The following is a 27264-nucleotide window of genomic DNA, read 5'->3' on the forward strand; positions in this document are numbered from 1 at the left end:
GGCGGGGCCAGGGGCACCGGGAGGGCTTCCGGGGGAGTCCCCCCCCCACACCGTGGCTCACACCCGTCCCCTCTCTCTTCTCTCTCAGAGCCCCCAGAACTGCAGCATCATGTAATCTGGGACCTGCCAGGCCCGGGTGAGGGTAGAGACCTCCTGAGTCCTCCTCACCTCATGGCCACCCCCCGCCCTGCACCTCAGGGGAGGGGGCTTGAAGCCAAAGAAAATACCCCTTTGGTTTTGTCTTCTATGTTTCGTTTTTTTCTAAGAGAACTTATTTTCTACAGTGGTTTTATACTGAAGGAGAGACACAAGCAAAAAAAAAAAAAAAAAAAAAAAAAAAAAAAGCTCTATCTCCACCCCCGTCCTTTCCCTGCTTCCAGGAAACTCACATCTGCCTTAAAACCAAAGAGGGCTTCCTCCAGAAGCCGAGGGAAAGGGATGCTTTTTACAGAGCCTAGTTTCTGCTTCTGCGCCCTGCTGCTGCCCCCACCCCGGGGACCCCACGAACATGGTGCCTGCGAGGCGGGTGTGGAGCCTTCTGGGCCGGCCTCCAAGGGAGAGGGGGCCGAGCCGGGCCCCTCGGCCAGCCAGCCCCCGTCGGTCCACTACACCTGGCTGAGGCTCCTTGCCCGCCCCGTCCCAGTCCCACCCCTGCCCCAGCCCCGGGGGCGACTCATTCTGCCAGGTACCAGCCGCACTTGCTTTTTCTGTATTTTATTTAGACAAGAGATGGGAATGAGGTGGGAAAGAGGGGAAGGAAGGTTCTTTGAGCCTGCCTCACCTGGAAGCCAGAAGGGAGGGCTCTGCCCTGTTACTGGAGGTCAAGGTCAAGTGGGTGCAGGGGAGCAGGGAGAGGGGAGGGTTCGAGGAAGGGTGGGAGCCTGCCGTGGCCCCACCCCGGAGGAGGAAGGTGACAAGCGGTGGAGGATGTGCATCTGTGGTTTTGCAAACACTAAAGAGCCCCTTGCCCCCCCTTTCCCATCTGCACCCTTCTCTCTCCCCAAATCAATACACTAGTTGTTTCTATCCCTGGCTGCTGTGGTATCTGTCTCTGTTGATGGGCGTCACCGAGAGTTTGGAGGGGCAGACACACACGCACACACACATGTCGCGTGGTCACCCGCATCCTCGTGCTCGGGACCGTCCAGCCTCACCCCTGCTCTGGGGGACGCGAGCTGAAGCCCTCAGAGCTTCGGATCCACACCTGGGTCCTCCGGTGCCTGGTGGGGAGAGGCTTTGACATCAGCAGGGCCCTGTCCCCAAGGACAGAGGGGTAGAGCCTGATGGAGGACCCCGCCTTCCTAACCTCCTTCATCCGGTCAGCACCCACCTGAGAGCCTTCTGTCTGCCAGGCCCCGAGCTGCCTCGGGACCTGGGGCAAGGACAAACGGGGGAGGGTGTAGGAGAGAGTGAGGGCAGCAGGACAGCCTTCGGTCTGACTTTGCAAGCCAGCAGCCGAGGTCCCTTTGTGCTCAGCTTGGGGGCAGGGAGACAGACAGGACCGCACACTCCGCGTCCTTGGAGAAACTCCACCCCAGCCGACGTCCCAGCATGTGCGTGCGGCTGCAGACGAGGGGACTGTTCGGGGCAGCAGGAGCCTCAGAGGGGGAGATGACTTTATAAGCCAGGAGCCAGGGGTCTGGGGCGAGGGGAGGGCCCCACACAGGGAACAGGAGCCACAGAGAGCAACCGCTCCCCTGGCCCTTTCTAGATCCCGAAGCATCTCTGCCCTATTTCATTTGGCCCCCCGTAGTCTTGAGAGGGATCATCCCCTCTGCCCCTGGAAACGGGGGCTCTAAGTGAACTGCCACACGGCCAGTAGGCGCCCCTGCTCCTGTGACATCACTCTCCCCTCTGAAGGGAAAGCAGAGATGTTAAAGTATATGTTCCCTGGGGCGAAGGAGCTGGGCCGCAGTGACAAGTCAGTGAGAAAAAGAGCAAGGTCTGGGATGATGGGGGACATTCTGGAAAAAATGTTAAGGGGGCTGCGGCCAGGTGCCCCTGGAAGAGGGATGCTGAGAGGGAGGGGTGTGAGCTTGAGGAAAGGGTCCCTGCCGGAGGTGGGCAGCTTCCGAGAAGGAAACCCCCTCCCGGCCCGGCGATGGCGGGCCGCCCGCGGGCCGACGGGTTTGGGCCCCTGGGCGGCGGCCGAGGGGTCCGTCCCGTGCACTCCCCGGGCCGGGCACCCGAGGGCGCCAGAGCGCCGCCCGGGCGGTGGCTGCGGGCGCGGCCCCGGGGACCCAGGCGACGGCGCGGGGGACTCGCGCCCAGGTGCCTCGGCTCCGACGCCTGTCGCCGCGCCGCGACGCAGCCGCGCGCGCGTGGCAGGCCAAAGAGATTAATTTTTAAAACGTGGTTTTTTTTGGCATCACGTAGTGATAGTCTGCAGTAAAACTGAAAACGCAGGTAAGTAAAAAGGGGAGAAAGTCATCCGTTTGCAGTCACCCCGAGACAGCCACTGACGGGTTTCTTCGCAGACGTCGTCCTTGAACACATGCTTTACACAGTTAAGATCTCGCTGCGGCTTAAATTTTGATTCTGCTTTCCAGTTCACAAGCGTGAGCCCTTTCCCAGGTTCTAAGTTTATAAACGTGATTTTTAAATAACATGGATTCTTTCTCCACTGGCTCATGTAAGTGATACTTGGTCGTCCCAGGGTGGGTAGAAAAGGGGAGAGAGGCCCACCCTCCTTATCGGCACTTTCACTACTGCCCCACGGCCACCGTCAACAGTTGCGGGGGGAGGCCTCCAACCGTTCTGTGCAGTTTCGATTTTCAACTACGTCCATACGTCTGCCATGTTCCGCGGCTCGTTGCAAATAACGTCTCCTGGGACAGACATCTGCCCAGGCATCTCTGGGCATTTCCACGACGTGAACTCCAGGAACAGGACTGGCTGCGTCAGGGCTGTGTACGTCGCGAAAGCTGTTGATGATGTTGCCAACCACCTTCCAGAGAAACTAGACCTTCCTGTCCTGACCTGCTGCTGAGCTCACTTTTCCGCGAGCGGCTCCTGACACCAAGCTTTTGCTGGTTTTAATCCTTGCCGACTTGATAGGAAAGTGATCACACGTCGTTGTTTCCCAACTGCGTTTCTTTGAAAAGAAATTGAAATCAGGGGCGCCTGGGTGGCTCAGTCGGTTGGGCGTCCGACTTCAGCTCAGGTCACGATCTCACGGTTTGTGGGTCCGAGCCCCGCGTCGGGCTCTGTGCTGACAGCTCGGAGCCTGGAGCCTGCTTCGGATTCTGCGTCTCCCTCTCTCTCTGCTCCTGTCCTGCTCGCATTCTGTCTCTCTCTCAAAAATGAATAAACAGTAAAAAATATACTTTTTAAAAAAGAAGTTGAAATTGTTTTTTCATTCGTGTATAATGGTTATTTGCATTTCTTCTGGTGCGAATAATGTTTCTATCCTTTGCTCATTTTTTTATTGGGAAGATTATCTTTTTCATATTGGTTCTTAAGATTAGGGGAGAAAGCCCTCTTGGCTTTATCTATAGGTATTAAACCATATTTTTTTGCAAATATTTTATAAAGGATGTTTATCATATAGAACTACTTAAAAATGGCTAAGTGTATATGTAACACCTCATTTCACAATCGTCTCTGGGTATTCGAATTTGTTCTCACTTCTGTGATTATAAATAATGCGGCAGAGAATACCTTTTAAGTATTCCGGGTAATTTCTTACGGTGGAGTTTGGGTGGTTCCCCTTCTGACTAGGCCGACTTTAAAGTCGTGACCACACATCCCTAGCGTTGCCCCCTGCCCCTCCTGTCCCTAGCCCCGTCACCCCCTTTCTCCAGATGACCACATCACACCTCGTCCTGTCTCTTCAGATTCCCCTCCTCACGCTCAGCTGCCGACCCGTTTCTGGCTTCATTCCAGAGACACTGCTGTCGCTGACGTCCATGGGCCCTGCACGTGGCTGACCCACTGGTCCCTGCTCAGTCCTCACCTTCCTTGACCTTGCTGGTCACGGACGATGACTCTGGTCCCTCTCAGCCCACACTGCTGGGTCTTCCTCTTCTCCCCCACCTCTGACAGACTGAGTGCCCGGACCCGACCCCTCTCTGTCTACACTGGGGCCTGGAGACATCTCCTCCAGGCTCACGGCCTTTGACACCATCCACACACGGCTGACTCCCAGGTTGACGGCTTCAACTCATTCCTTTGCCCTGAACCCCAAACCTGATGCTTGTCCAAGTTAGCATGTCCGGAGCGGATAGCCTGACTGCCACCCGCCCCCGACCTGCTCTGCCTGTCGTCTTCCCCGGGGCGCCTGCTGACCGTCCTTCTCCCCAGCTGCTCAGGCTGGAGTCCACCCGTGACTCCTCAAGCCCTCTCGAGCCCCACGCTCAGTCCGCCGGCACGTTCCGTCACCTCCGTCTTTAGCATGGATCTGGAACCCAGTTCATTCTACAACCCCCGCCCCGCCTCCACCTCTTGTCGGGACGGTGGCAGTCCCTCCTGGCTGGTCTCCTGCCCCCGCCCCCCACGCGTTGCTCTCCACGCAGGGGCAGAGTGACCCTTTACTGCTCCGGCCACTCCTCTGCTCAAAACTCTCCAGAGCCTTCCCAAAGCAGTGAGAGGCCAGACAGCAGGCACGAACGCCGTGTGAAGCCCTGCGTGACAACCTAGGGGACAGCGCGTCCCTCACCAGCCCCTCAGGCCGCACTGACCGCCTTGGTGTTCCCGGAACCCCCCAAGCGCCTGCCCGCCTTGAGCGCTTCCCTAGCCTGGACCACTTTTCCCATCAAATACTGCGCGCCTGTCCCTACACTTAGCACCACCGGACGTATCTCATTTCTGTATCTCCTCATGTTCTGTCCTCCACCCCGGACAGGCGTTTTCATGTTTTATTCACGCTGACCCCCCAGCACCTAGCGCAGGGCCTGACCCCGGAGCAGGTACTTGGCCAGTACCCGTAAGTGCAGGAATGGGACCGCTCAGTGTGAGCGCTTCCTGCAGAGCCACTGCTGGGCGGGCGGGGGGGGGTGGGGGGTGGGGGCTAGTCCTCGCTTTGGGTGAAGCACCCCAAAGCCAGCGAGGAGACAGGGTCGGCCACAAAGTCACCCAGCTTGCTGGTGGTGGGGCGCGGGGCTCCTGACTCCCACAAAACACGGTGGCAACTCAACGCTGTGGGGACGCCAGAGGGCTTTCTGGATGAAGGGGTTCTTTTGGGGGGGCAGGGAAGGACAGGAAGAGTTTTATGGGGGCGGGGGGCCTGGCTGGCTCAGAGGAGCCTGCGACCCTTGATCTCGGGGTCGTGAGTTCGAGCCCCACGTTGGGTGTAGAGATGACTTTCAGAATATTCTATCAGGTAGAAATGGAAGGAAACCCGCTGCAGGTCGCAGACTTAGCATACCCTGAAGCTGGGGGAAAGCCGGGGCCCAGGAGGACTGGGCCAGAGCCTTCCCACACTCCAGAGACTGAAATTCATGCTGTGGACACTGGGGGGCCGGGGCTGAAAACCGGCTGCTGTCTTTCCGTCTCCATTTCTGTCTCCCTCTGCTGAACGCTTCTCTGGCTGCCCGGCCCCTCCGTGGCCACAAGTAACCCACCAAGTCATTTGCTTTTTCGCTGTCCCCGCCCTAACAACCCACAGGCTAGGACCCTGCATCCTCAGCTCCCTCGGAGCCCCTTATCCCACAGCCAGAGGGGCAGACTTGGAGGGGGATTGGGAGGGGAGGGTGCCTCCTGTCCCCGGCCCCCTGCAGTGACCTTGAGGTGCTGGCCTCCCCCCCCCCCACCTCCCCCCTGCGCCTCTGGGGCCAGGCCTCAGGCCCTTACAATCCTTGGGCCAGATCTCCGCGCTTAGTACCAGTCCGTGCCAGCTGGCAGCTCTCACCGGAGACTGAGGTGGCACGAATATGGGGGAGGGGGAGGAAGTGGGCAGAGGCCCAAGGGGAATAGGGGCCAGGATCCGAGGGGGTGGCAGTCAGAAGCTGGGTGGCCACCGTGGGGGTCACATGGGATGAGGGAACGGCTAGACTGAGGAATTGGAGGGCTTCCGGGCCCTGGAGGGGGTGTCAGCACCCCTGCTCTGGCCCTCCTGCCCCTGACAGGTCTAATCCTCTCCCCGCCACCCACTTTCCTCTACACCCACCCCCTGAAGCTGTCCCTAGCTAATTCGTCTTGGTTCCTTTAAGAGCTGCCTGGGAACTGGGGCACTGGAGGGGGCTGGCGGGGGGGGGGGGGGGGGGGGGCCCACCCCCTTCCCCTGCCAAGCCCGCCTCTGCTCCGCCCCCTGCCCTGGCCGGACTCTGCTGGAAGTCTTGGACGCCTGGGTTAGGGTCTCCACTGCTGGGCTGGGGGTAAGGCTGAGAAGTGGTGGGGAAGGGGGACCGTGGTCCCCGGGGGAGGGGGAGGGGAGGGGGGGGGATGCCAGTTTCCTCATACCCCGGGTGTCTGTGCCAATTTCAGTGGACAACCCAGGGGGTCCTTCTGGGTGGTCCGCGGCCTCGGACTGGGGGAAGGGCAGCTCCGGGGGTCTGGAGGGGCAGGGACCATGGGGCAGGGCGCCTGTGGCTCCTCACCCTCCACTCCCCTGTTTTGTCTTCCTGGGACTCTCCTTTGATCAACTCCATCACCCACTCGCTGCCCTTCCTGCAATTAAAGACGTGGGGCCCTGACAGGTGGGGAAACTGAGGCCAGGCCAGCCACAGGAAAGGGAAGTGTATGAGCAGGTGCAGGGGAAGTGGAGGTTAGGCTGCAGAAAGCCTCTCCCTCCTCCCCCACCTGGAACAAGAAGATACAGGGCACTGGGTGTCCAGCTCGACCCTGGCACATTTCTAGCCGCAGCCACAGCCGCTGCCCGAGACTGGGTCCCTGCTGCCTCACGGGACGTCTGGGCTCCTTCCTGGAAGCCCTGATTCCATACATCGAGGCTGGGAGAGGCTCCCCGAAGCTCACCCGGGTAACCCTGGATGCGGGCAAAGCTTGCAGGCTCCCTCTACCTTGCCCCCTTGGAGTATTTCAGAGATGTGGCCCTTACAGTTCCGTTCAGAGACTGCACCCAATTCCCCTGGAAGGAGGGAAGGAGAGGGGAAGGACCCAGGACACTCCCCGGCGGGCGGGAAGTCCTTCTATAGTCTTACCTTCTTCCTTCCTGTTCCACCGCTAGCCCAGTTCCCTCTGGGCCTGGCCACCTGGATTTCCAATCGGTTCTTCCCCCGCTACCACAGCCCCGTCCGGGGGGAGAGGAGCCTGCGGGTGCCCTCCGAAGCCCCGAGGCCTGGGTGCTGGCGGCAGTGAAGAGATGGTGGCGGTGGGGGTGGTGACAGAGCTCCGCTCAGAGTCCACTTCTGCTTTTGGCCCAGGCCTTGCCCTCGCCACCCCACTCCAGACGGAAACGCTCACCCACCACCCCGACCCAGGCCTGAAAGGGAACCAGGTTTGGCCTCTGAACCCCTGAGCCTGGGGCTGGTCCCAGCACACTTACTTCCTTCTTAAAAATACTATGAAGTCTCGAAATGAGCTGAGCTGCTCCCAGGTAGGCTGGAATCAGAGAGGACAAGCAAGCTGCCCAGGGTCACACAGCAAGTTACAGGCAGCCGTGCCTGGGACCCAGGCCTTCTGCGCCCTGGCCCCGGGCTGTCTGTTTCCCAGTCTTCCCACAGGCCGAGAGAGGGGCCAATCCTGAAGGGGCTTTTCCACCTCCTCCTGTTAGCAGTGAGAAAGCTGAGGTCCAGCGGGGACAGGAGGGCGCTCTGCTGAGTAGGTGCTCGGGTCAGGGCTGGGAGAGGACACAGGCCCAGCTTCAACACTGCCCCCAGAGCCCCTGCTTGCTCCTTCATAGCTGGGGAACAATAATAGCTCAGCCTGGCTCTGTTTTATCCCTATCTGGCCTCGACCTTTGGAAAGTCCCTTCTGAAGTCTGCCCTCATCCTTCCTCTTAGAGCCTAAGACTTCTCCTAACGGGTCTCACGGGGTTGGCCAAAGAAGGCTTCTGGCACAGTGGCTTGGGAAGAAATGGCAGAACCTGAACCCGGAAGCCAGGATAGTAAGGATGGAAGAGGGCCTCTCAGCCTGCTTGACGGAGCCCCTGTCCCTCGGCCTGTTTGCACAGATCTCTGTATGTGCATTCACCTCCTCCTTGGCAAACTCAGTGTGCACGGGGTCCGGCCAGCTGGCATCCAGTTATGACCCCCTGTCCCCGTGCATATACACAGTTCCCAGGGAAGAGGGAAACCCTGAGAAATTGACCATAAAAGAGAATTGGCCCCACGTGACCCCTGAACCCAGCTAGGGGACATCTACGAGGTGGTGCCTACCTGACAGGGGGAGAGGGAGCTGAGCAAGGACCCCCAGGGGCTCCCCCCATATCTGGAGTCCCACCTCCCCCACACTGTGGATCCACGAGCAGCAGAAGGTGGGGCGCAGGGGGACACGGGTAGGAGGAGGAAGAATATGGGGAGATTCTAGTCCCTCCCACTTAGAGATGCGGTCGCCATGGTGACTGAGGACCAGTGAGGCGGGATGGGGTTGGGGATGGGGGGCGGGGGTGTGGCACGGACGAAGGCACTGGGAGACAGGAACTGCCTGGCATTCCAGGGGGAGGGAAGCTCGGTGCATCCCCAAGCTCCAGGTAAGGGAGCCGGAGGGCTGAAGGGGGCGGGGGGGCGGGCCATTGTCTGGTGCTGGCTCTGCCTTGAGAAGGGGGCAGACAGAGGGGTCGGGCCATTGTGTGCGGCACTCAGCTCAGCCTTCCAGCTCAGATCCAGGAGGCCTAGGAGGCCCTGGGGAAAGGGTTGGGGGGATTGGGCTTGGCGGGTGGTGAGAATGCTGAGAGACAGTGTGGGTGGGAAGAGGTGCGGGGATGCCGGGGGAGTAGAGGCTAAGGAAGCGCCTCACACACAGTAGGCACCTAAATATAAGTTGATTGGATCATAAAAACAGGGCAAGACGGGGCAGGGCAGGTAGGGCTGAGGAAGGGGAGCCAGGAAGCAGATGTACCCCAGGACTGCGCTCTTCTAGGGCTACCCCTGAGGCTGGGAGGGAGAGGGGGTAAGGGGAGCTGGACCTGGTCATTGATGAAGCCCGGAGTGGCTTTTCTCCCAGCTCCTGGAGCCCCTTCCAGTGAGGTATCCATGTTGCCAGGAGCCCCAAAGGGACAGAGTTCCCCAGAGTTCTGTGGGCGAGCACAGGGTAGGGGTAGAGAGGGGTGAGCACAGGGTAGGGTGTGTGTGTGGAGTGAACACAGGGTAGGGATGAAGGGAGGTGAGCATGGTGTAGGGGTGCGGGTGGGGAGAGCACAGGGTAGGGGTGGAGGGGTGTGAGCATGGGGTAGGGGTGGAGAGGGGTGAGCATGGGGTAGGGTGCAGGTGGGGTGAGCATAGGGTAGGATGCAGGGGGGATGAGCATAAGGTAGGGGTGCAGGGGAGTGAGCATGGGGTAGGGGTGGAGGGGGGATGAGCATGGGGTAGAGTTGGGGGGGATGAGCATAGGGTAGGGGGTGGGGGGTGAGCATAGGGTAGGGGGCAGGGGAGTGAGCATGGAGTAGGGGTGGAGGGGGGATGAGCATAGGGTAGGGATGCAGGGGACTGAACATAGGGTAGGGGTGGAGGTGGGTGAGTGCAGGGTAGGGGTGCAGGTGGGGAGAGCACAGAGTAGGGTGTAGGGAAGTGAGCATGGGGTAGGGGTGGAGAGAGGTGAGCATAGGGTAGGGTTCAGGGGGAGTGAGTACAGGGTAGGGGTACCGGGGGGTGAGCATAGGGTAGGGTGCAGGGGGGTGATTACAGGGTAGGGGCGGAGGGGGATGAGCATGGGGTAGGGGTGCAGGGGGGATGAGCATGGGGTAAGGGTGCAGGGGGGATGAGCATAGGGTAGGGGGCAGGGGGATGAGCATAGGGTAGGATACAGGGGAGTGAGTACAGTGTTGAGGTGCAGGGGGCTGAGCATAGGGTAGGGGTCCGGGGGATGAGCATGGGGTAGGGGTGGAGGGGGGATGAGAATGGGGTAGGGGTGCAGGGGGGATGAGCATAGGGTAGGGTACAGGGGGTGAATACAGGGTAGGGGTGCAGGGGGGTGAGCACGGGGTAGGGGTGGAGGGGGGATGAGCATGGGGTAGGATGCAGGGGGGATGAGCATAGGATAGGGGGCAGGGGGATGAGCATAGAGTAGGGTGCAGGGGGAATAAGCATAGGGTAGGGTACAGGGGGTGAGTACAGGGTATGGTGCAGGGGGGTGAGCATGGGGTAGGGGTGGAGGGGGGATGAGCATGGGGTAGGGGTGCAAGGGGTGAGCATAGGGTAGGATGCAGGGGCGTGAGCATAGGGCAGGGTGCAGGGGGGTTAGTACAGGGTAGGGGTGCAGAAGGGTGAGCATGGGGTAGGGGTAGAGGGGGAATGAGCATAGGTTAGGGGTGCAGGGGGGATGAGCACAGGGTAGGCGGCAGGGGGATGAGCATAGGGTAGGGTGCAGAGGGGATAAGCATAGGATAGGGTGCAGGGGGGTGAGTACGGGTTAGGAGTGCAGGGGAGTGAGCATGGGGTAGGGGTGCAGGGGGGATGAGCATAGGGTAGGATGCAGGAGGTTAAGCATAGGGTAGGGTTCAGGGGGCGTGAGCATAGGGTAGGGGTCGAGGGGGGATGAGAATGGGGTAGGGGTGCAGAGGGGATGAGCATAGGGTAGTGTGCAGGGGGGATAAGCATAGGGTAGGGTTCAGGGGGTGAGGACAGGGTAGGGGTGCAAGGGAGTGAGCATGGGGTAGGGCCAGAGGGGGTGAGTACAGGGTAGGGGTGCAGGGGGGTGAGCATGGGTTAGGGTCGCAGGGGGGTGAGCACATGGTAGGGTGGAGAACGAGGACGATGTCTCCATCTCCCCTCCCCACTCGAACCCCCACAGCTACATCTCTACCAAAGGCCAGAAAGCCTGGCAGGAAGGGGCTACTGTTCGATGTGGTCTAGGGGCCAGAGGGGAGGAGTCCCCAGAAGAGGTGGACCCTCAGCGGGTGACAGGGTGGAACTAGACATTGTTGTTTTGCGGGGGGGGGGGGGGGGAGGGTCCCCAGGCTGGGGAGAGAGAAGCTGGGGAGCCCCCACATCGGTGCCATGAAATGTCACAGCCCCTAAGGCTGGGCCCTGAACACCTGGCCCCTTCTCGCCACTGCCCCACCTGAACCCTGCAGACCCCAGCCCCCACCAAGACACTTCCCTGCTGGCCTTGGCTTCTTGTGTGGACAATGAGGAAGGTCAGCTGAGGAGCCCTGGCAGTCACGAGCTTGCTTGACGCCGGGGCAGGACCTGCTCCGTCACCTGCGGGCCTGACACAGAGTGAAGACGTGGGGTCCCGCGTTCGGCAGTGATCAGGCACCTTCAGGACGGCAGCAGGAGAGCACTAGGTCACGTGTGGGCCCTTCCGAATGGGGGGCCCCCGTGACTGCCCGGGCCATGTGCCCCCGAAGCCACCCTGGCCGTGGGCTCCCCAGCCGCACGGGGGTGATGGCCGTGTGACTTTGCCTCCGACTCCAGAGCCCCCCACGCAAGAGGGACGGTGGTGGGCAGGGTGTCCTCCCCCCGGCAGGCTCTCCCGCGGAAGCGGATGGCCCTGCTGCGTGTGGGGCTGGTGCCCGTACCTGATGGCCAGAGAGGTCTCTGTCCCCTCCGGAGTCGGGAGTCCCTGAGGTACAGTTTCTCAGCCCAGAAGAGCCAGAGCTGGCCACCCCCTCCCTCGGAGGTGTCTTCCCCATCCAAGTGGCTCAGAGCTGAGAAGGGACCACACTGGGTGGCCAAGGGGTTGGCTTCCGAACGAGGCCCATCTGAGTCTAACTTGGCTTCTCACTGCGTAACATCACTTTCCTCATCTGCGAAATGGGACTATGGTGGTGCCCATCTGCTAAAACTGTTGGGGAGACCAAGGCCTAATAACGCGAACTACTCGTATTGGCGGGAGGGGCTGGGGAAGGAGAATCCCCGGGTCTCTGGGGCAGGAGGCACTAGGGCCAGGCGGTGAACTGAGCACTTCTAGAGGGCAGACGCAGGGCGTCGGGCTGGGAGTTTGGAGCTGGGCTGCCTCCCCCGTCTCCCCCGCAGTCAGAACCCCTCCCTGTGACCCAGATAAGCCAATCTGTTCAAGCAGAGAGGCCAAGGGGCAGAGCAGGTCCCAGATCTGGACTAGGGGTTGGGGAGGCGCAGAAGGCGGAGTCCGGGAGGGATCTTCCCTTCCCTGGATTCTGAGTCTGGAAGACTTTCTCTGCGTGGCGTGGCCCCTGGCTTCTCCCCAGGACTTGGCCACCAGCCTCCATGAAAGTCTGGGAGAGTCTTAGGCTGGTCGCCACGAAACAGTTGTCAGGAGGGCTCCGGCCGGGACCAGCCCCCAGAGAAACGGAGGGAAGATGAGTGGGCCCTGACCGGGAATTCTAGGGAATGACGGCTGCACCGCGACCAGAAGGATGGCAGTGACACGGCAGGAAGGCCATCCTGCCTGAGCAACGGCAGTGTGAGAAGGAGCTGGGTCACCAGCTCGAGTCAGGTTAGCCCTGGGATGGCCGTGCTCTTAAACCAGCAGCCAGCCGGCCTGGGGCCGAGTGGGCCGGAAGCTACCCACTTTATAGGTTGTGCGCCCCGGCTGGAGATGCCTCGTTAACCCTGCATTAGGAGGTTCCCCCCGCCCCGGGGCCTCCAGGGAGAGGTGAGCAGACACTGGGGGGTTGGGTGTGAGCTCAGATGGGAAGTTTTCTGGGCTCCCCCTGGCCTGATGCTGCCCCGGGGAAGGATGGACGCCAGGCCGTGGGAGGGAACAAGCCACGGGGGAGAGCCCAACGCAGCCCTCTTAGTCTTTCAAGACCGGGGCCCCCCTGAAGCGGGGGTCCCAAGGGGAGACCACCGCAGGCACTTCTGAGCACACAGCCGTGGAGAGACCCCGCCTTGTGGGTGAGCGAAAAGAGGAACAGAGAGGACAGGGTCACGTCCTATCTGAGAAATCTTGAGCAAGAGAAGAAGCCACTCCCGGGCTGGTTGGACTAGAGGTGGCACGACAGAGGGCAGTGGGGTGGCTGGCATGGCCCAGAAACTTTTTGGATAGACGGAGGGGGGGGGGCAGAGGCGTGCCTCCTTTCTTGCCCTCCCAGCGTTCCCCCCCCCCACACTTCCGCCTGAGCCAGGGATCTGTCACAACTCGACTCCAGAGGTGGAAATTCTGGTTTTCCAGAGCTCTCAGTGCCGGCTCTGGCGCTATGGGTACCTGGCGGGCCGCACTCCCGGCCCAGCCGGGCTGACCTTCCATCCCCTGTCCCCTGCCTCTGGGGCCTAGGAAGCCCCTTCTTCTTTCCCTTGGATGCACCCCTACCCAAGACTCTGGACACCTGGGGTTCTGCACTGTGGCTGGCTCGAGGGTATGTGCGATGAGGTGGGCGGCTGGGGGGTGATGATCCTGGGGACCTTGATGCAGCGACCCAGGGAGTCAGAGAGCAGGGGGAGGGGCAGCCGCAGAGCTGCCTGGCCGCGGCCCCTCATTACCTCCCTACAAGGGAGGGCCAGGTAGGCCAGAGTGTCAAGACCTGCACCCAGCAGGGGAAGGGGAGAGGTCAGCATAGACAGAATCAGGCCTGCCTGGGTCCTCTGAGGCCAGGGGAGAGGTCGGCCACAGATCTGAAAGTCCCAGCAGAGATGGGTCTGATTAACCTACACTTTGAGCGTAGGAAGCTGCTCCCCAGAAAGTCCCCTGCTTGGGCCCGGGGAAGGGAAAGGTCTGGGCTCCGGGCGGCGGGGAGGGAAGGCAAAGGGTAGACAGCAAGAAGGACTTCCTGAGACTCAGGTGAGAGAGGGCAGAGCAGGGCTGCTGGGGGCCAAAGATCAGAAGGGCAGGCAGGAAGCCGGACTCCGACCCACAGGGGAGCTCGAGGCAGCAGGCTGGTGCCCGTGGATGATGGAAGTGAGACTCAGAAGGCACTCTGGAAAGGAAACTGTCCCCTCCCCGGCACCCCCCACCCCCATACGCACTTCTGCTGCCTGGGGCTCTCCTATTGGCTCCCCGGGGGGGATGTGGTGAGGCCTGCTCACCCAGAGGGTGTCTGGGTGTCTGTTTCCGCAGAGCCATCTGGTGACAGCCTCTGGCTGAGCATGGCCCTCCTAGCCCCGGGCCCGGACCCCTGGAGCCTCCCGGGCCTTTTCCTCTTCTGGCTGTTTCTGCTGCCACGGCTGCTGACCGCGGGGGCCGCTGGGCAGGGGCCCCTACCCAGGGTCATATACCACGCAGGTAAGTGTCCGACGGCCAGGTAGCGCAGGGCGGCAAGCTGAGCTGGAGGGGAGGGGCAGAGGAAGGGGTGGATGAGGAAACTATGTGCCACGGCCGGAAGACTAAGGGGGAAGACCAAGGGAAGAGAGGAAGGGGCCGGGGTGGTTCTCCAGGGCTGGTGGTTTTTCTTTCCCTCCTTACATGTCACTGTCCTCAAGCCGGGCACTTCCAACCCCTAACTGCTTTCACACCCCCACGTGCCCGCAAGGCCACAGCCACGCCAGAAGATCACCCGTGGACCCGGTGGCCCCGCACACACCAGGCCCGCAACAACCACACAGATGGTGCTGGACCGCGCCACGTCCAGACGCCAGGAACAAGAGAACTCGGGGTGGCCCGCTGGGGTGCAGGCCCGGACGCTCTGCCGCCCGCCCTCTCAGCTGCAGGCAGAAGGCTCAGGAAGGGATATGCCAGGAGTTGTAGGCGCAGGGTCTCCTGGGCACGGCTGTGTCTCTGGTATCTGTCTGGGGCAACCTGGTAAAGGACACGCACGCTGGCCGCTGTTGGCGAGGACTCCTCTGTGTCCGGTGCTGGCATCCCCAACATAAGCGACGCTGGTACTCAGCCGGCCCTCCGGGTTCTGCGCGGGAAGCGGATGCGAGGCCCGGAGGTCATGCCGCAGGATGGGGCGTCCAGTAACCGAGGGGTTCACGCAGGTCTGGGGGAGGCCGCCCCTTCCAGCACCTTGCCGACTTCTCCTTTTGGCCCTGAGATTCTCACAGCTTCCAAAGGGAACAGTCAGCTAGACAGGACAGGCCTCTAGGGCTGACGTGCAAACACAGCCCTGCGGGGTGGGGGGGGGGAGGCTGTCCCCTTGCCGATGTACCAGCGGGACAGGAGCATCCCCCCAGCACCACCACCACCCCGAGGTGACCATGAGGGCCTCGCTTGCCTCCCGTGGCCGGCTCGCTGCCCCCACACAGGTGCCAGCCAGGCACGCCCACAGGGGCCTTTGGGGATGAACGTTTCCTCTCTGTTCGGCTCATGGTGGTGATTCTAGTGGTAGAAATGTCCTGCTAGAGAAGGGAAGGGGGGTTGGTGAGTGTGACCCCACAGCCCACAGCCACCCTGACACAGAGTCCTATCTGTCTGTCTGCCTTCTGCTCCCCCTGCTCCTCCCCCTGCCCCCCACAGCCCCCCACCCCCGCCAGGCCTGGAAGCGTGTCCATTGTGGCTCACTTTATTTGCTGGCCCTTTGTGTGTCTCTTGGGTTCAGGCCACCCTTCCCCAGCCCCGGGCTGTCGTTACCCTGTCTCTGGCTGCCTCTTCTCTCCGCTGTGGGATCAACACAAAACTCCTGCCCTCCCGGCAGGGTGGGTGAAGGGGGGGCGGCTGCTGGTGGAGTGTAGGTCTGGCTGCCAGGGCCTGGGGGGGCACACTCTGCCAACACTTCCCCTCCCCACCTCAATCTCGGAAGTCAGCTTTGTGCCCAGCCAGCCCTCATCACTCACCCCTTCTCCTCAACTCCCAACAGGGGACGGACGCAGGGTTCTCAGCCTCTTCCACCAGAAGGGCCTCCAGGATTTCGACACTCTGCTTTTGAGTGGTGATGGGGGCACTCTCTACGTGGGGGCTCGGGAGGCCATCCTGGCCTTGAACATCCAGGATCTGGGGATGCCAAAGCTGAAGAACATGGTGAGCAGGCCAGGGGTGAAGGGCATGGGCTGGGGGCGGGGAGGGGGCCGACAGTGCCTCCCCACCCCTGTGCCTGGTCTGCCTACGCATGACCGACTACCCATCCTACCGGGTCGGATGTACCCGGTCTGCAGAACAGAGAAGAGATACCATAGTGGTCTCACTACTTGCTGGTACCCTGCATTCTGCTTGAACGATACTAACTGCTACAATGGCTGAAATGGAAATCAGTGACATACGACAGAAACATTGACTCCGATGATATCAGTAACATGACATCCACCCACTGGGAGAAATCACTGAAGCCTGTGTATTAAATCACAGTCAGCCTCCTAACGGGAATGGTGTGAGGAAGAGAGGGGGAAGGAAGGAAGGAGGGAGAGAGGGAGCAATTTCTGAGCATCTCCCGGTTGTGCCCCTCGGCGTGTGGCCTGTGGGCCGCCTGCGCGTATGGGCTGCCGGGTGAAGATGCAGCTTCTCTGAGGTGGCAGACAGGAACCGACATTTTAAACAATTTCTCCAGGAAACGTGTGGTTTGACAACAGCTGCTCTGTACACCAGGCATTGCCCTAAGGGTACTTTGCATATGTTCCTGGTGGGTGCCCTCCAGGAGCTTGTGCAATTGACTGAGATCACTTAACCGCCAAGCGGCCGATTCTGGATTCAAACTCAGGTCTGATTCTGCAGGCCGTGTTCTACCATAGAGCTGCGTCCCAAGGAACGCCAGCGTCATCAGAGCAGTGGCCACAGTCACAAGCTGATGTTATTACAGCTCATTAGCATGTCACTGGTCACCATGCCTTCCGGTGACTTCACGCCTGGCCCGAGGAGACGGCAGCAGGTCAAAGCTAGAGGCGAAGACCTCACTTTCGTTCGTCTCCCTCCCCACTCCCCACCGCAGGTACCCTGGCCGGCCAGTGACCAAAAAAAGAGAGAATGTGCCTTTAAGAAGAAGAGTAATGAGGTAAGCCGAAGTGGGGGTGCAGGGGCTCTGGGCAGAGCCCCCAGACCGCCACCGGAAGACCTCAGGTTGGATAGGCAGCGGAGGATGCTTGTTTCCACCATGACGCCTGCATCACCCTCTGTGAAAACGTACTGAGACTGCGTCGGGGGTGCCCTGCCCTCTCCCCCCCAGCAAGGGAGGGGCAGCCTGAATTCTCTGTCTCCCCAGACACAGTGCTTCAACTTTATCCGTGTCCTGGTCTCTCTCAACGCCACCCACCTATATACATGTGGCACCTTCGCCTTCAGCCCCGCTTGTACCTTCATCGTGAGTTATTGGGCACCCAGCTCTCGGACCCAAGCATCCCTTCCACACCTACTCCCGGCCCATCCTCTGGAGCTCTGGAAAATTCTGCTCTTCTAGATGCAGGACCCTCGTGAGCTTCCTGGCCCCACCTTCCCTCCATGTTCCTCTCCTTCCCTCAAGCCCTGCATTTCCCAGACATGAGACCCTGGCGTTCTGGCCCCCAGCCTCTCCCCCCCCTTTAGGAACTCCAAGATTCCTACCTGATGCCCATCTCCCAGGACAAAGTTGTGGAGGGGAAAGGCCAAAGCCCCTTCGACCCCGCCCATAAGCACACAGCTGTCTTGGCAGGTGAGTATCAGGTTTCCAGTATCTGCCTTCCCAGGTCACTCTGGGAAATCTGGAATCTGACAGTTTTCTGAAAGGCAGGGGATGGAGGGAGGGGAAGCCAGGAGCCTCAGGGCACCAGGTCAGAGAGAGACTCGGGCACCCCAACCAATCCCGCTGAAGCTGCCCCAAAGGAGGTGGAGGGAGGTAGGTATAGAGAGGTTCACGCAGGCAAGAGGGTCCGGGAAGGGTCTTGGGCAGAAGAGAGTCCTGAGGCTCAGCCATTTTTTCTGTGGAGTTTACGAGAAATCACGGCCTGTGCCCTCCCAGACACAGACCATAAGATTCCCCGCCCTGGTTTCCTGGAAGAGGTGGCCTTTGGCTTTTGAGTTGGACCTTGAAAGATACGTAGATGGGCAACGAAGATGTTCCAGGAAGAGAAGGGCAGGGCCAAGGGGTGGAGGCGGAAAACACGGCCACCTTTGGGGAACCAGGAGTGATTCTACCTGCCAAGTGGTTCTGCTGGGCCTGTGAGGAAGCAGCCAGAGGAAGGCTGGACAAGGCCAGTGCACAGAGGGACACAAGGCATGACTATCCCCTGAGGCAATATTCCCTAAGAAGGGGGCTCAGCGGGGTCTGTGAGCTGGGCTCTGGGCACCACAGGAAGGTGTAGAACACAGAAGGGGGCCAGAGACCGATGTGAATACTGGCCCCAGGCAGAGGCAGGTCTGAAGAGAGCAGGGACCCCCTCCAACCAGGAGGCCTCCCGCCCTCTCCCCGCCCTAGATGGGATGCTCTATTCTGGCACCATGAACAACTTCCTGGGCAGCGAGCCCATCCTGATCCGCACGCTGGGACCCCAGCCTGTCCTCAAGACCGACAATTTCCTCCGCTGGCTGCAGCGTAAGGACCCCAGTCCCCAGCACAGGTCTGGCCCGTCCCAGAGCAAGCGCGGAGGCCAGGCCTGAGAACCTGAGACCCGCTGTTCCCCCTTGTGCCCTTCTTGAAGGGGGCCTCCTCCGTGCGAGGCAGTACTGTTGCTGGGGGTGCAGTTCTCAGCCCCGCGAAGCGTCAGTAAACACAAAAGGGACCAGGTGTCCCCCCCCCCCCACCCCCCCAGGGCTACCCTCGGCCGGCCTCTAGGCATCCAGCCTGCGGACCAGCGCTTGGGGGGGTGGGGGCGGGGGTAGTCCCAGCCTTAAGCCTATCTGCCCCGCCCCGCAGCGGACGCCTCCTTCGTGGCAGCCATCCCCTCGACCCACTTCGTCTACTTCTTCTTCGAGGAGACGGCCAGTGAGTTCGAGTTCTTCGAGAAGCTCCACACGTCCCGCGTGGCCAGAGTCTGCAAGGTGTGCGGCCAGGGCGGGAGGCGGCGCTGGCCGCGGGGCAGCCAATGGGGAGATGGCAGAGGCGGGGCCGAGCGCCCAGGACCCAATGGGAGCGGGGCGGGCGCGCGGGAGGCGGGGCGCAGGGCTCGCGCGGAGCGGGGCGGGGCGCCACTGACTCCGCCCACGCGGCCCTAGAACGACGTGGGCGGAGACAAGCTGCTGCAGAAGAAGTGGACCACCTTCCTGAAGGCGCAGCTGCTCTGCGCGCAGCCGGGGCAGCTGCCTTTCAACGTCGTCCGCCACGCGGTGCTGCTGCCCGCCACTGCCTCCGCAGACGCCCGCGTCTACGCCACCTTCAGCTCCCAGTGGTGAGCAGAGCGGCGGGAACGCGGGGGCTGCGCGCGCGGGTCGTGGGGCCGGCGGGTTGGAGCTGTCACTCCGCGCACCTCACCTAGGAAGGCGTGTGATCGCCACCACGTCCCACGGATCAGACCCACCCCCTTCATGTAGATGGAAAAAGAAAACTCAGGTTCTTACTAGTTTATAGCCTGCCTGGTTCCAAAAAAAAAAAAAAAATAGGAGACAGCTTACCAAAGGCAAACATTGAGACAAGATACGATAAAAACTGTAAGGAAACAGGAGTAAAAGAAAAATAAGACAAGGCAGGGACTGGGGCGACGCATTACAGATGTTTGTCATTTATGCAGTGCCAGGTGCTGATCACAATTTAGCTCTGAGCTTCCTAATGGCCAAAGCAAAAAGGGAAACACCATCAGTATCACTAAAGTTAAAATAGTCATTGCTTGGAGGCTGAGAAAAGTCAGTTGATTTGCTGTGATCTGGTCACACGGTGTTTAGGTACTTCCTGACCATGTGTCCGGTACCAAAAATACCTGCTGTAAGCAGAGGCTGGTATCAATGACGTCCAGAACCGAGAACAGGATGTGTGCCACAATCAGGTTAAAGAGAACAAGAGAAACCTGTTGTCCACAGGCCAGGGCTGAAGGAATACAAATATTCTCATAGTCAGGCTCTGGTTGGTTCCCTGAGGATCAGGAATCAGTAGGACCAAAAGGAGCAGGGCTTCATCTGGAGCCTGTTGGGAGCTGTTTACACTGCCCCTCCCATGGGTACAGCCCAGCCTGGGCAAGACAGGCAGCAGCCACCCCCACGGCCTGAGCCCCAATCACTTCTCCTTAAGGATAATCACACTTCAGGTCCCAAGACGGTCCACAAGGGACTCCCCCAGGCTTATCACCACAGCTCGGGGAGACTAGGCATCGGTAGGCCAGCCCCACCCTCCACACCCCTTCCCTCCTGGGCCTTCTGACCAGGGTGGGCCAGGGCTACAGGGGGAGCTTCCTGGTATAGCAGAGGAGATGACAGTGTCCCCTCTGGCTGTCCCCAGGCAGATCGGTGGGACCAGGAGCTCTGCCGTCTGTGCCTTCTCTCTCAAGGACTTCAGACGTGTCTTTGAGGGCAAGTACAAGGAGCTGAACAAAGAGACTTCACGCTGGACTACTTACGGGGTTCCCGAGATCAGTCCCCGGCCAGGCAGCGTGAGTACCACCCCCAACACCGAGCGACCGCCCTCCACAGATACACACACACACGCTTCCCCCATGTCAGAGGACCTGTCGTGGCGCAGCGAGTTTCCAATCGTTGGTGCTTCCTGCCCTAACCGGCCCTGTCTGCTCAGATACACACTTGGCCCAGCTGTTCCAACCCCATCCTACTCACAGAGAAGCACCCCCTCCGCCAAGTGCACACCACTTACCTGAGCACATCACTGAGCAGACAAGGGGGCACGGGCTGTGCCAAGGACTGCCTGGCATCTTCATCTGCGTTTGTTATTCAACTCTTGTTTTTTGATCCGAGTGCTATACGGTCACCATCTAAAGAATCATAGAGAGCTACACGGTCGGTTGTAAAAATCTGCCTTATTCCCTGCCCTACGCTTTTCCCTCTCTAGAGGGACAACCACCTTCAACTCTCTTAGCCGATACTTTGTGTATTTATCTCCAGATCTCTAACGTACTTTTATTTTCAAATGTTCACTTACTTACTTTGAGAGAGAGAGTGCGAGCAGGGGAGGGGCAGAGAGAGAGGGAGAGAGAGAATCCCAAGCGGGCTGGGTGCCGTCAGCGCAGGGCCCGATGCGGGGGTCCATCCCACGAACCGTGAGATCGTGACCTGAGCCGAAATCAAGAATCAGATGCTTAACCGACTGAGCCCGCCAGGCGCCCCGCCCCGTCTCTAACATACTTTTATTGCCGCCTCTTGATGCTTCAGTTTCAGGCAGGATCTATTGAATTCCCCGTTCTGGATGGTGAGGATTTAACTGTGTTCCTCCCCCTCCCCCCTGCCACCCCCCCCCCCGCCCCCCAGTTGTGTGTGGCCTGCAGCAGCTAGCAAGAACTGTTTTTGTGCGTCTCTTTCCAAATTCATGGGCACTGACATTACGCTGGTAGCTTGAGGTCAGCCGCGGGGGGAGTATAGGTCACGGCAGTTGGCAAACCCGATGAATCAGGAGACGGGGATCCCCGACGCCCACACCGGAACTGCTTTGCCAGCACACCACTGCACCCACCCCTCATCTCCCAGGGTAGTTTTGTCACAATTTTGGTTAGATCAATATTTATATCGGACTCTTCTGCACCACTGAGCCACGTAGAAGGCCATGATTACCTTTCCTTTTTACATAATTAAAATTTTTCCCTGGGGTTAGTAATTATCTCTCTCTCACTTTTTTTTTTTTTTTTTTTGCTTGCTTTGTTTTCTAAGCTCTTATCATTAATTCAACCTCAGACTCTTCCTCAATTATCTGCATTTCTTCTGAAGACACAGCCGTTAGGCATTCAAACAGTTTCACGTTCCTGGAAACGGCTCCTATCCACTGCGGCCTGGACCAGCGGCTGGCCGTCCGGGGCCAGGGCACCGCTGCCCTCCTGGAATTTCCCTGCTCATCATTCTGGGCTTTCCCTTTGTATCTGTCCGTGACATTCTCATGTTTCTTGCAACCTGTGACTTCCTCTTTTTTTTTTCTTTTCTTTCTTGTTTTACTATCTTATTTCATGAACGTGGCCTCCATAGATTCCTGGAAAGGGATACAGGGGAGGTAAACTTTTTGAGACTGTGAGTGTCTGAAAATGTCTTTATTCGACTTTCACATTTGGTAGTTTGATGTGTGCAGGTAATTCTAGACTAGAACTAAGCTTCCTGCAAAACTTGGAAGGCTTGCCCTGTTATTCCCCAGGGGGTTACTGAGCTACCCAGAGCCATTCTGATTCTTAAGTCTCTGAATGTCCTGTTTTTTTTCTCACTGGAATCTTGTAGTGCCTTTTCTTTGCCCCCAGTTCTGAAATTTCACAGTATTGTGCTTTGACGGGACTCTGTTCATTTATTGCGCTGGACATTCAGGCTGCCCCTTCAGCCTGGGAAGTTGTTCCTGCAGTTTGAAGTTTTCTTGAACTATTTCCCCCTATTTTCTTTTTAATGAACAGACAGTTTTTGAGGCCGCCTGCCACTGTTGTAAGCACTAGGGGATGGATACACCAGTGAAGAGAGCAGACAGAAGTCCCTTCCCTCATGGAGTGGACACGTTCATGTTAGAATGTTTTCTTGCTTCTTTCTGGCCCTCCTGGACTGGTCCTCTCCATTTTTAAATCCTGTCCAGCTTTCCAAGACTTCGGTTTGGCCCTACGTTCTGGGAGAGTGTCTCAATTTTGTCTTCTTTTTTTTTTTTTTTTTGAAATGTTTCTTTTCAGAGAGAGAGAGAGAGCACACACGAAGGGGAGGGGCAGAGAGAGAGGGAGAAAGAGAATCCCAAGCAGGCTCTGCACTTGTCAGCACAGAGCCTGACGTGGGGCTCGATCTCACAAACTGTGAGATCATGACCTGAGCCGAAATCAAGAGTCAGATGCTCAACTGACTGAGCCACCCAGGTGCCCCCAGGCGTTGTTCTTTTAAGTCTCTTTTAATCTATACATTCCCTTTCCATTTTCTTATTTTCTCTTGCCATTTACTTGTCATGTAGAATTTTTCACTGTCTAGATCTTGGTGACCATGTCTCTCTGTGGTGGAGTTTAAGGAATTCCTGTAAATTCATTGGAGGTTGGGTCTAGAGACTCAGTAACATGAGTTTGATTTGATCCCTTCACCGTGGTCGTGTGTCTTCCTTCAGGACACACGTGGTGTCTGGCTCCCTCTTTGAAGTAGAGTCCTCTTTTGTAGCATCATGTTCTTGTTTCGTGGATACACTCTCTTCACTTAGCTCTCTGAAAATGGTAATACTACTTTGCGTGAAGGTCTCTTTTCTCTGAATCATTTAGCTGTGTTGTTTGTTTGTTTTCCATTTGTTTGTTTTGGTCCGGTAGCCCTGGGATCTTTGCTGTACTTGAGGGTGGGGACCATGTAGCTGTTTGGAAACTGCACCGGTGGATGGGACTTGGCTCCACTGTTGTCCCCTGGAGGTGGCCTGGCTGGGCGGTTTTCTTGGGGACCCTCAACATGAATATCATCAAGTCTTACCTTTGACCTCCAGTCAGTTTTCCGGAGCCCTCTTCTAGCCTTCTGCTCGGAGGGGGACGGCCTGGCTGCTGGCGTTGGGGGAGAGGGGGTGAGGACGGAGTCTCAGCATGCACTGAGCCTCCCTGCCTTCACCCCTGCTTCCATGGTGTGCCCGTGCCCTCCGCCCAGAGACCCTCTACTTTACCCTCTCCAGAGAGTGAGCCTCCAGACCTGGGCCAGGCCCTGCCAGGGCCAGTCCCCCAGCCACGGGAGCTGCAGGAGACCAGCCTCCGTCCTGGACAGACTTCCAAATACTCTTCTGACTCCGTGCCTCCCTTGCCTCACTTCTGGAGGTGGCTGGGGCCACTCACTCATGACCTTTAGGAATTCTGCCTTGTAAATCAGACAGCTTTGGCTACCCCAGGGCTGGCTTAAGAAAAGTCCTTTCTTTTTTTCCTGCTAAGTCTTTTACTGTTTGTTCATTTGCTTTCCAGCTTCCAAACTGTGGCTGCCTTCGCTTCCCCTCCTGTTCTCCCAGTCCCTGTAGCTTTCTGCCTTAACCCACCCCCCACGTTTTCGGGGGAGGAAGTGAGAATAGGTGTGTGTGCTCATTCTGGCATCAGAACGAAACATGGATGTTATTACCTCACTCACAGACAAGGAAATGGGGGCTCATAGCGGGGCGGGGTGGGGAAACCTACCTGAGGACACAGCTTGCAGGGGACAGAGTTGGGCTGGCCCTAACATAGTGCTTTTGGGTGTGGAGGACAAGGATCCTGACTGAGATCGGGACACACAGCGTGCCGGTGTTGGCAGGGCCTCTGGAGAACAGCCGGCCCACCGCGTCCGCCGTCCCCCTCGCTTTATGGGTGAGAAAAAGGAGGCCCCGGATGGAGCAGGGGCTCTGCCAGACTCATGTGGCAAGTTCATGCCACACCGTGGTGACAAGCGCTTCCTGCTGCACCACCCCTTTCTGTCGCATCCGTCATGCAGTCACTGACTCCGCAAACACCGCTGGGCACCAGCTGTGTGCCAGTCTTGCGCTGGCTGTGCCTGGGGCTCCCGATATGAGTGAGACGTGGTCCCCGCAGCAGGTAGCTGTCACCCTACTTCCTGCCGGGCACCCTGGATGAAGGCGACGAGGGGGAGGAAAGTAACAACCGCTGACACTTACTGAGCACCTTCTCCATGTCACACCTGCTCTAGTTACTTTTCGCGTGTTCGTGCATCTCGTGCGCGCCGCAAGCCTGCGACATACGCGGCGCGGTGTTCAGAGGCTGGAATTCAAGGCCAGGCAGCTCCGGAGTCTAACCACCTCCTAAGATGAGGACTGCGTGGAGGGAGGGAGGCGCAGCAGGCTTGAAGCTGGGAGGGAGGGAAGAGGCAGTGGTGAGCTCACGGGAAGGAGAGAGCCGACCTGATCTTCCTCCTCCCCGCTCTAGTGCTCCGTGGGCCCCTCCTCTGATAAAGCCTTGACCTTCATGAAGGACCATTTCCTGATGGACGAGCAGGTGGTGGGGACCCCCGTGCTGGTGAAGTCTGGCGCGGAGTACACGAGACTCGCGGTGGAGACAGTCCAGGGCGTCGATGGGCACAGCCATCTGGTCATGTACCTGGGCACCAGTGAGTAAAGGGCTCCAGGACCTCCCTCGGCGACCACGTAGGGGCTGCGTTTCAGGCTGAGGAGGGAAGCCCTGGAGTTCACTCGCTCATGCTTTCATTCGACAAATGCTTTCTCAATACTGGCTATGTGCCTGGTGCCCTGCTAGGCTCTAAAAATACAGCGGGGTTACCCGTGCCTTCTGAGCTTTAGTGCTGGAGGGGGTGACAAACACAGAGGGCTTTGGGGGCCTTCGCAGGAGCTGTTTCTCTCATGGAGGAGCCATGGAGAGAGGTGAAGAGCGGGCAGGTGGAGGGCAACTGGGAGCAACCAGGACAGACTTCCCTCCTTAGGAAGTCTGCTGTGAGGGGAAGCAGGGAGGGGACACTGCGGGGGGGGGGGGGCGGCAGCTTGCATTTTTTTTTAAAGAAGGAAAGGTCAGTGGGATCCAGGAGAGGGGCAGGTGGTGAAGAAAGGGGCAGGCCAGGGGGTCACTGGCAGGTACAGTTGCAGAGACAGCAGGAAGCCGGAGCCTGGGACACCCGTGCTGGGTTGGTGGTGAGTGAATAGAACAGGCAGGATTGGGTGGCTGGCTGGCAGGTTATGTGCAGGCCCCTCCGTGCAGCTGGAGGACGCAGGGTCTTGGGCTGGGGGTGAGGGGTAGAGAAGGTGGGGGGTTTGGAGAGAAAGGGGGTAGATTCAAAAGTCGTTGTGGAAAGGAGGAGAGAGAGCCCGCGGGGAATGTGGAAGATTGCCAGGCGCGTCTATGGAGGGCCGGGCGGGGGTGACCTTGAGCTTCAGTGGAAGAAACCTGCAGGTTCCTTCCTTCTTTTAGGACATGTTTCCAGCCACTGTCAGCTGTGCCCACCCCGGGTCCCAGCAGAGAGCAGAACGCCCCCAGAGCTCGGTCCGTGTGGAATGCACAGAGACCGCCGATAAACACGGCACATGAGTCACTACTCGGCGTGTTAGGAGATTAGAAAGTGATTCAGCACGAGGGCAGATGAGGAATGCCAGTTAAGGAAATGGCAGTTTTTAAAAGGGTGGTCAGGGTGGACTTCACTGAAGTGCCTCGGAGCAGGGACACTCGGTGGAGCTGAGGGTGGCTGGTGACATGGTTTTCTCCGGAAAGCACTCAGCTGTCCTCGGCCCCAAGTCCGTGGGGAAAGTGGGCTGGGTTCCAGCACAGGAGGGGCAGAGGGGCGGGGGTGTGAGCCACTTACGACGGGACTTACGTGATCTCCGCGGCATCGAAGGCAACAGCCTGACAGATCCGTGTCTGCGCACTTTGCACTCAGCAGGAACGGTCTGACAGCTGGGAGGCCATCTGGAGTTAGAAGGGTCTGTGGACCCGTGACAGTCTCTGCTCTCTCCCCACAGCCACGGGGTCCCTCCACAAGGCTGTGGGGAGTGGGAACAACACTGTCCATCTGGTGGAGGAGATCCAGCTGTTCCCTGAACCTGAACCTGTCCGCAACCTGCTGCTGGCCCCCGCACAGGTGGCAAGGGGCCCTCCGATGAGGTGGGGGGCTTGGGTGCCGGGTCCTCCCTGGGCAGGGTGACCCCGTCACTCTCCCTCTCTTTTGCAGGGTGCAGTGTTTGCGGGCTCCTCGAGGGGCATCTGGCGGGTCCCACGAGCCAACTGTAGCGTCTATGAGAGCTGTGTGGACTGTGTCCTTGCCCGGGACCCCCACTGTGCCTGGGATCCGGAGTCCCGGACCTGCCGCCTCCTGCCCACCCCCATCCCGTGAGTGCCGGTCCCGGATGGCAGTGAGGCTGGCCCGCCAAGACCTTCTTCCCCATCGTGCGGGGTTCTTCCTCTCTCCGGGGGCTACTCCCTCCAACAGCGCCCCTCCTGGGGAGGGGTCACAGCAAGCCATCCTGGGTTCACCTCCCCTCTTCCTCCTCCTCTTCCCACTTTGGTCTGTTTCAAGGGATGAGTGTGCTCTCCCACCTTCTCAGGAAGTCCTGGAGGCAGGACGTGGAGCAAGGGAACCCACAGTTCGCCTGTGCCACTGGCCCCGTGGGCAGAAGCCGCCAGCCTCAGAGCCGCCCCGAAATCAGTGAGTGCGAAACCGGGGGGGGGGGGGGGCGGAGGGCGGGGGAGGCTCAGGGACTTCTGGGCAGGGATGGGCCTTTCTGCCTCAGTCTCTTCCCCCAGCACCTGCCCGGCTGGAGACCTGAACGCCCAGATTTGGGACGGATTTGGGTCCTGGCTTAGGGAGGAAGGTTAGGAGGTCTAAACTGGGATTCAGGATTGAGGCCGCAGTCTGTTTTTGGTGCAGAGCTGGAGTCAGAGGGACTGAGGTCAGTTTGGGGTCCAGACTGGAGATAGGGGAGGGGTCAGAGTCGAGTTGGGGAGTCGAAATGGAAGCGGGAGAGGG

The 27264-nt window shown here is 59.3% G+C and overlaps 2 protein-coding genes and 1 long non-coding RNA gene across 9 annotated transcripts in view; 2 read left to right on the forward strand and 1 right to left on the reverse strand.

Moving 5' to 3' along the window:
- LMNA (lamin A/C) overlaps positions 1-1026 on the forward strand; it is a 26081-nt gene extending 25055 nt beyond the window's left edge. The window contains exon 13 of the mRNA XM_053908800.1: positions 89-1026. Coding sequence (XP_053764775.1) covers positions 89-115 — 27 coding nt within the window. The 3' untranslated portion in view covers positions 116-1026. The remainder of the gene's footprint in view (positions 1-88) is intronic.
- On the reverse strand, positions 699-9421 carry LOC109256304 (uncharacterized). The gene is made up of 3 exons (XR_002075580.2): positions 9023-9421; positions 7098-7497; positions 699-3295 (listed from the first exon to the last, which is right to left on the reverse strand). It is a non-coding gene; the product is annotated as an uncharacterized LOC109256304 (long non-coding RNA).
- Positions 6221-27264, forward strand: part of SEMA4A (semaphorin 4A) — a 22357-nt gene continuing 1313 nt past the window's right edge. Inside the window, exons 1-14 of one of the 7 annotated variants that reach the window (XM_019431460.2) lie at positions 6221-6314; positions 14032-14196; positions 15710-15870; positions 16772-16834; positions 17042-17140; positions 17362-17467; positions 18230-18346; positions 18668-18792; positions 18967-19139; positions 20180-20330; positions 24723-24903; positions 26261-26379; positions 26470-26627; positions 26843-26943. In XM_019431460.2, the coding sequence (XP_019287005.2) occupies positions 14061-14196; positions 15710-15870; positions 16772-16834; positions 17042-17140; positions 17362-17467; positions 18230-18346; positions 18668-18792; positions 18967-19139; positions 20180-20330; positions 24723-24903; positions 26261-26379; positions 26470-26627; positions 26843-26943 (1690 nt within the window). In that variant the 5' untranslated portion in view covers positions 6221-6314; positions 14032-14060. Of the gene's footprint in view, positions 6315-7378; positions 7493-8483; positions 8588-13110; positions 13334-13813; positions 13873-14031; positions 14197-15709; positions 15871-16771; positions 16835-17041; positions 17250-17343; positions 17468-18229; positions 18347-18667; positions 18793-18966; positions 19140-20179; positions 20331-24722; positions 24904-26260; positions 26380-26469; positions 26628-26842; positions 26944-27264 lie in introns of those variants that run through there. The other 6 variants (XM_019431461.2, XM_019431458.2, XM_019431459.2 and 3 more) reach the window with 6 other exon arrangements.

The sequence above is a fragment of the Panthera pardus genome, unplaced genomic scaffold (genome assembly GCF_024362965.1).
Source record: "Panthera pardus isolate Hobbes unplaced genomic scaffold, ASM2436296v1 HiC_scaffold_21, whole genome shotgun sequence".
NCBI lineage: Eukaryota > Metazoa > Chordata > Mammalia > Carnivora > Felidae > Panthera > Panthera pardus.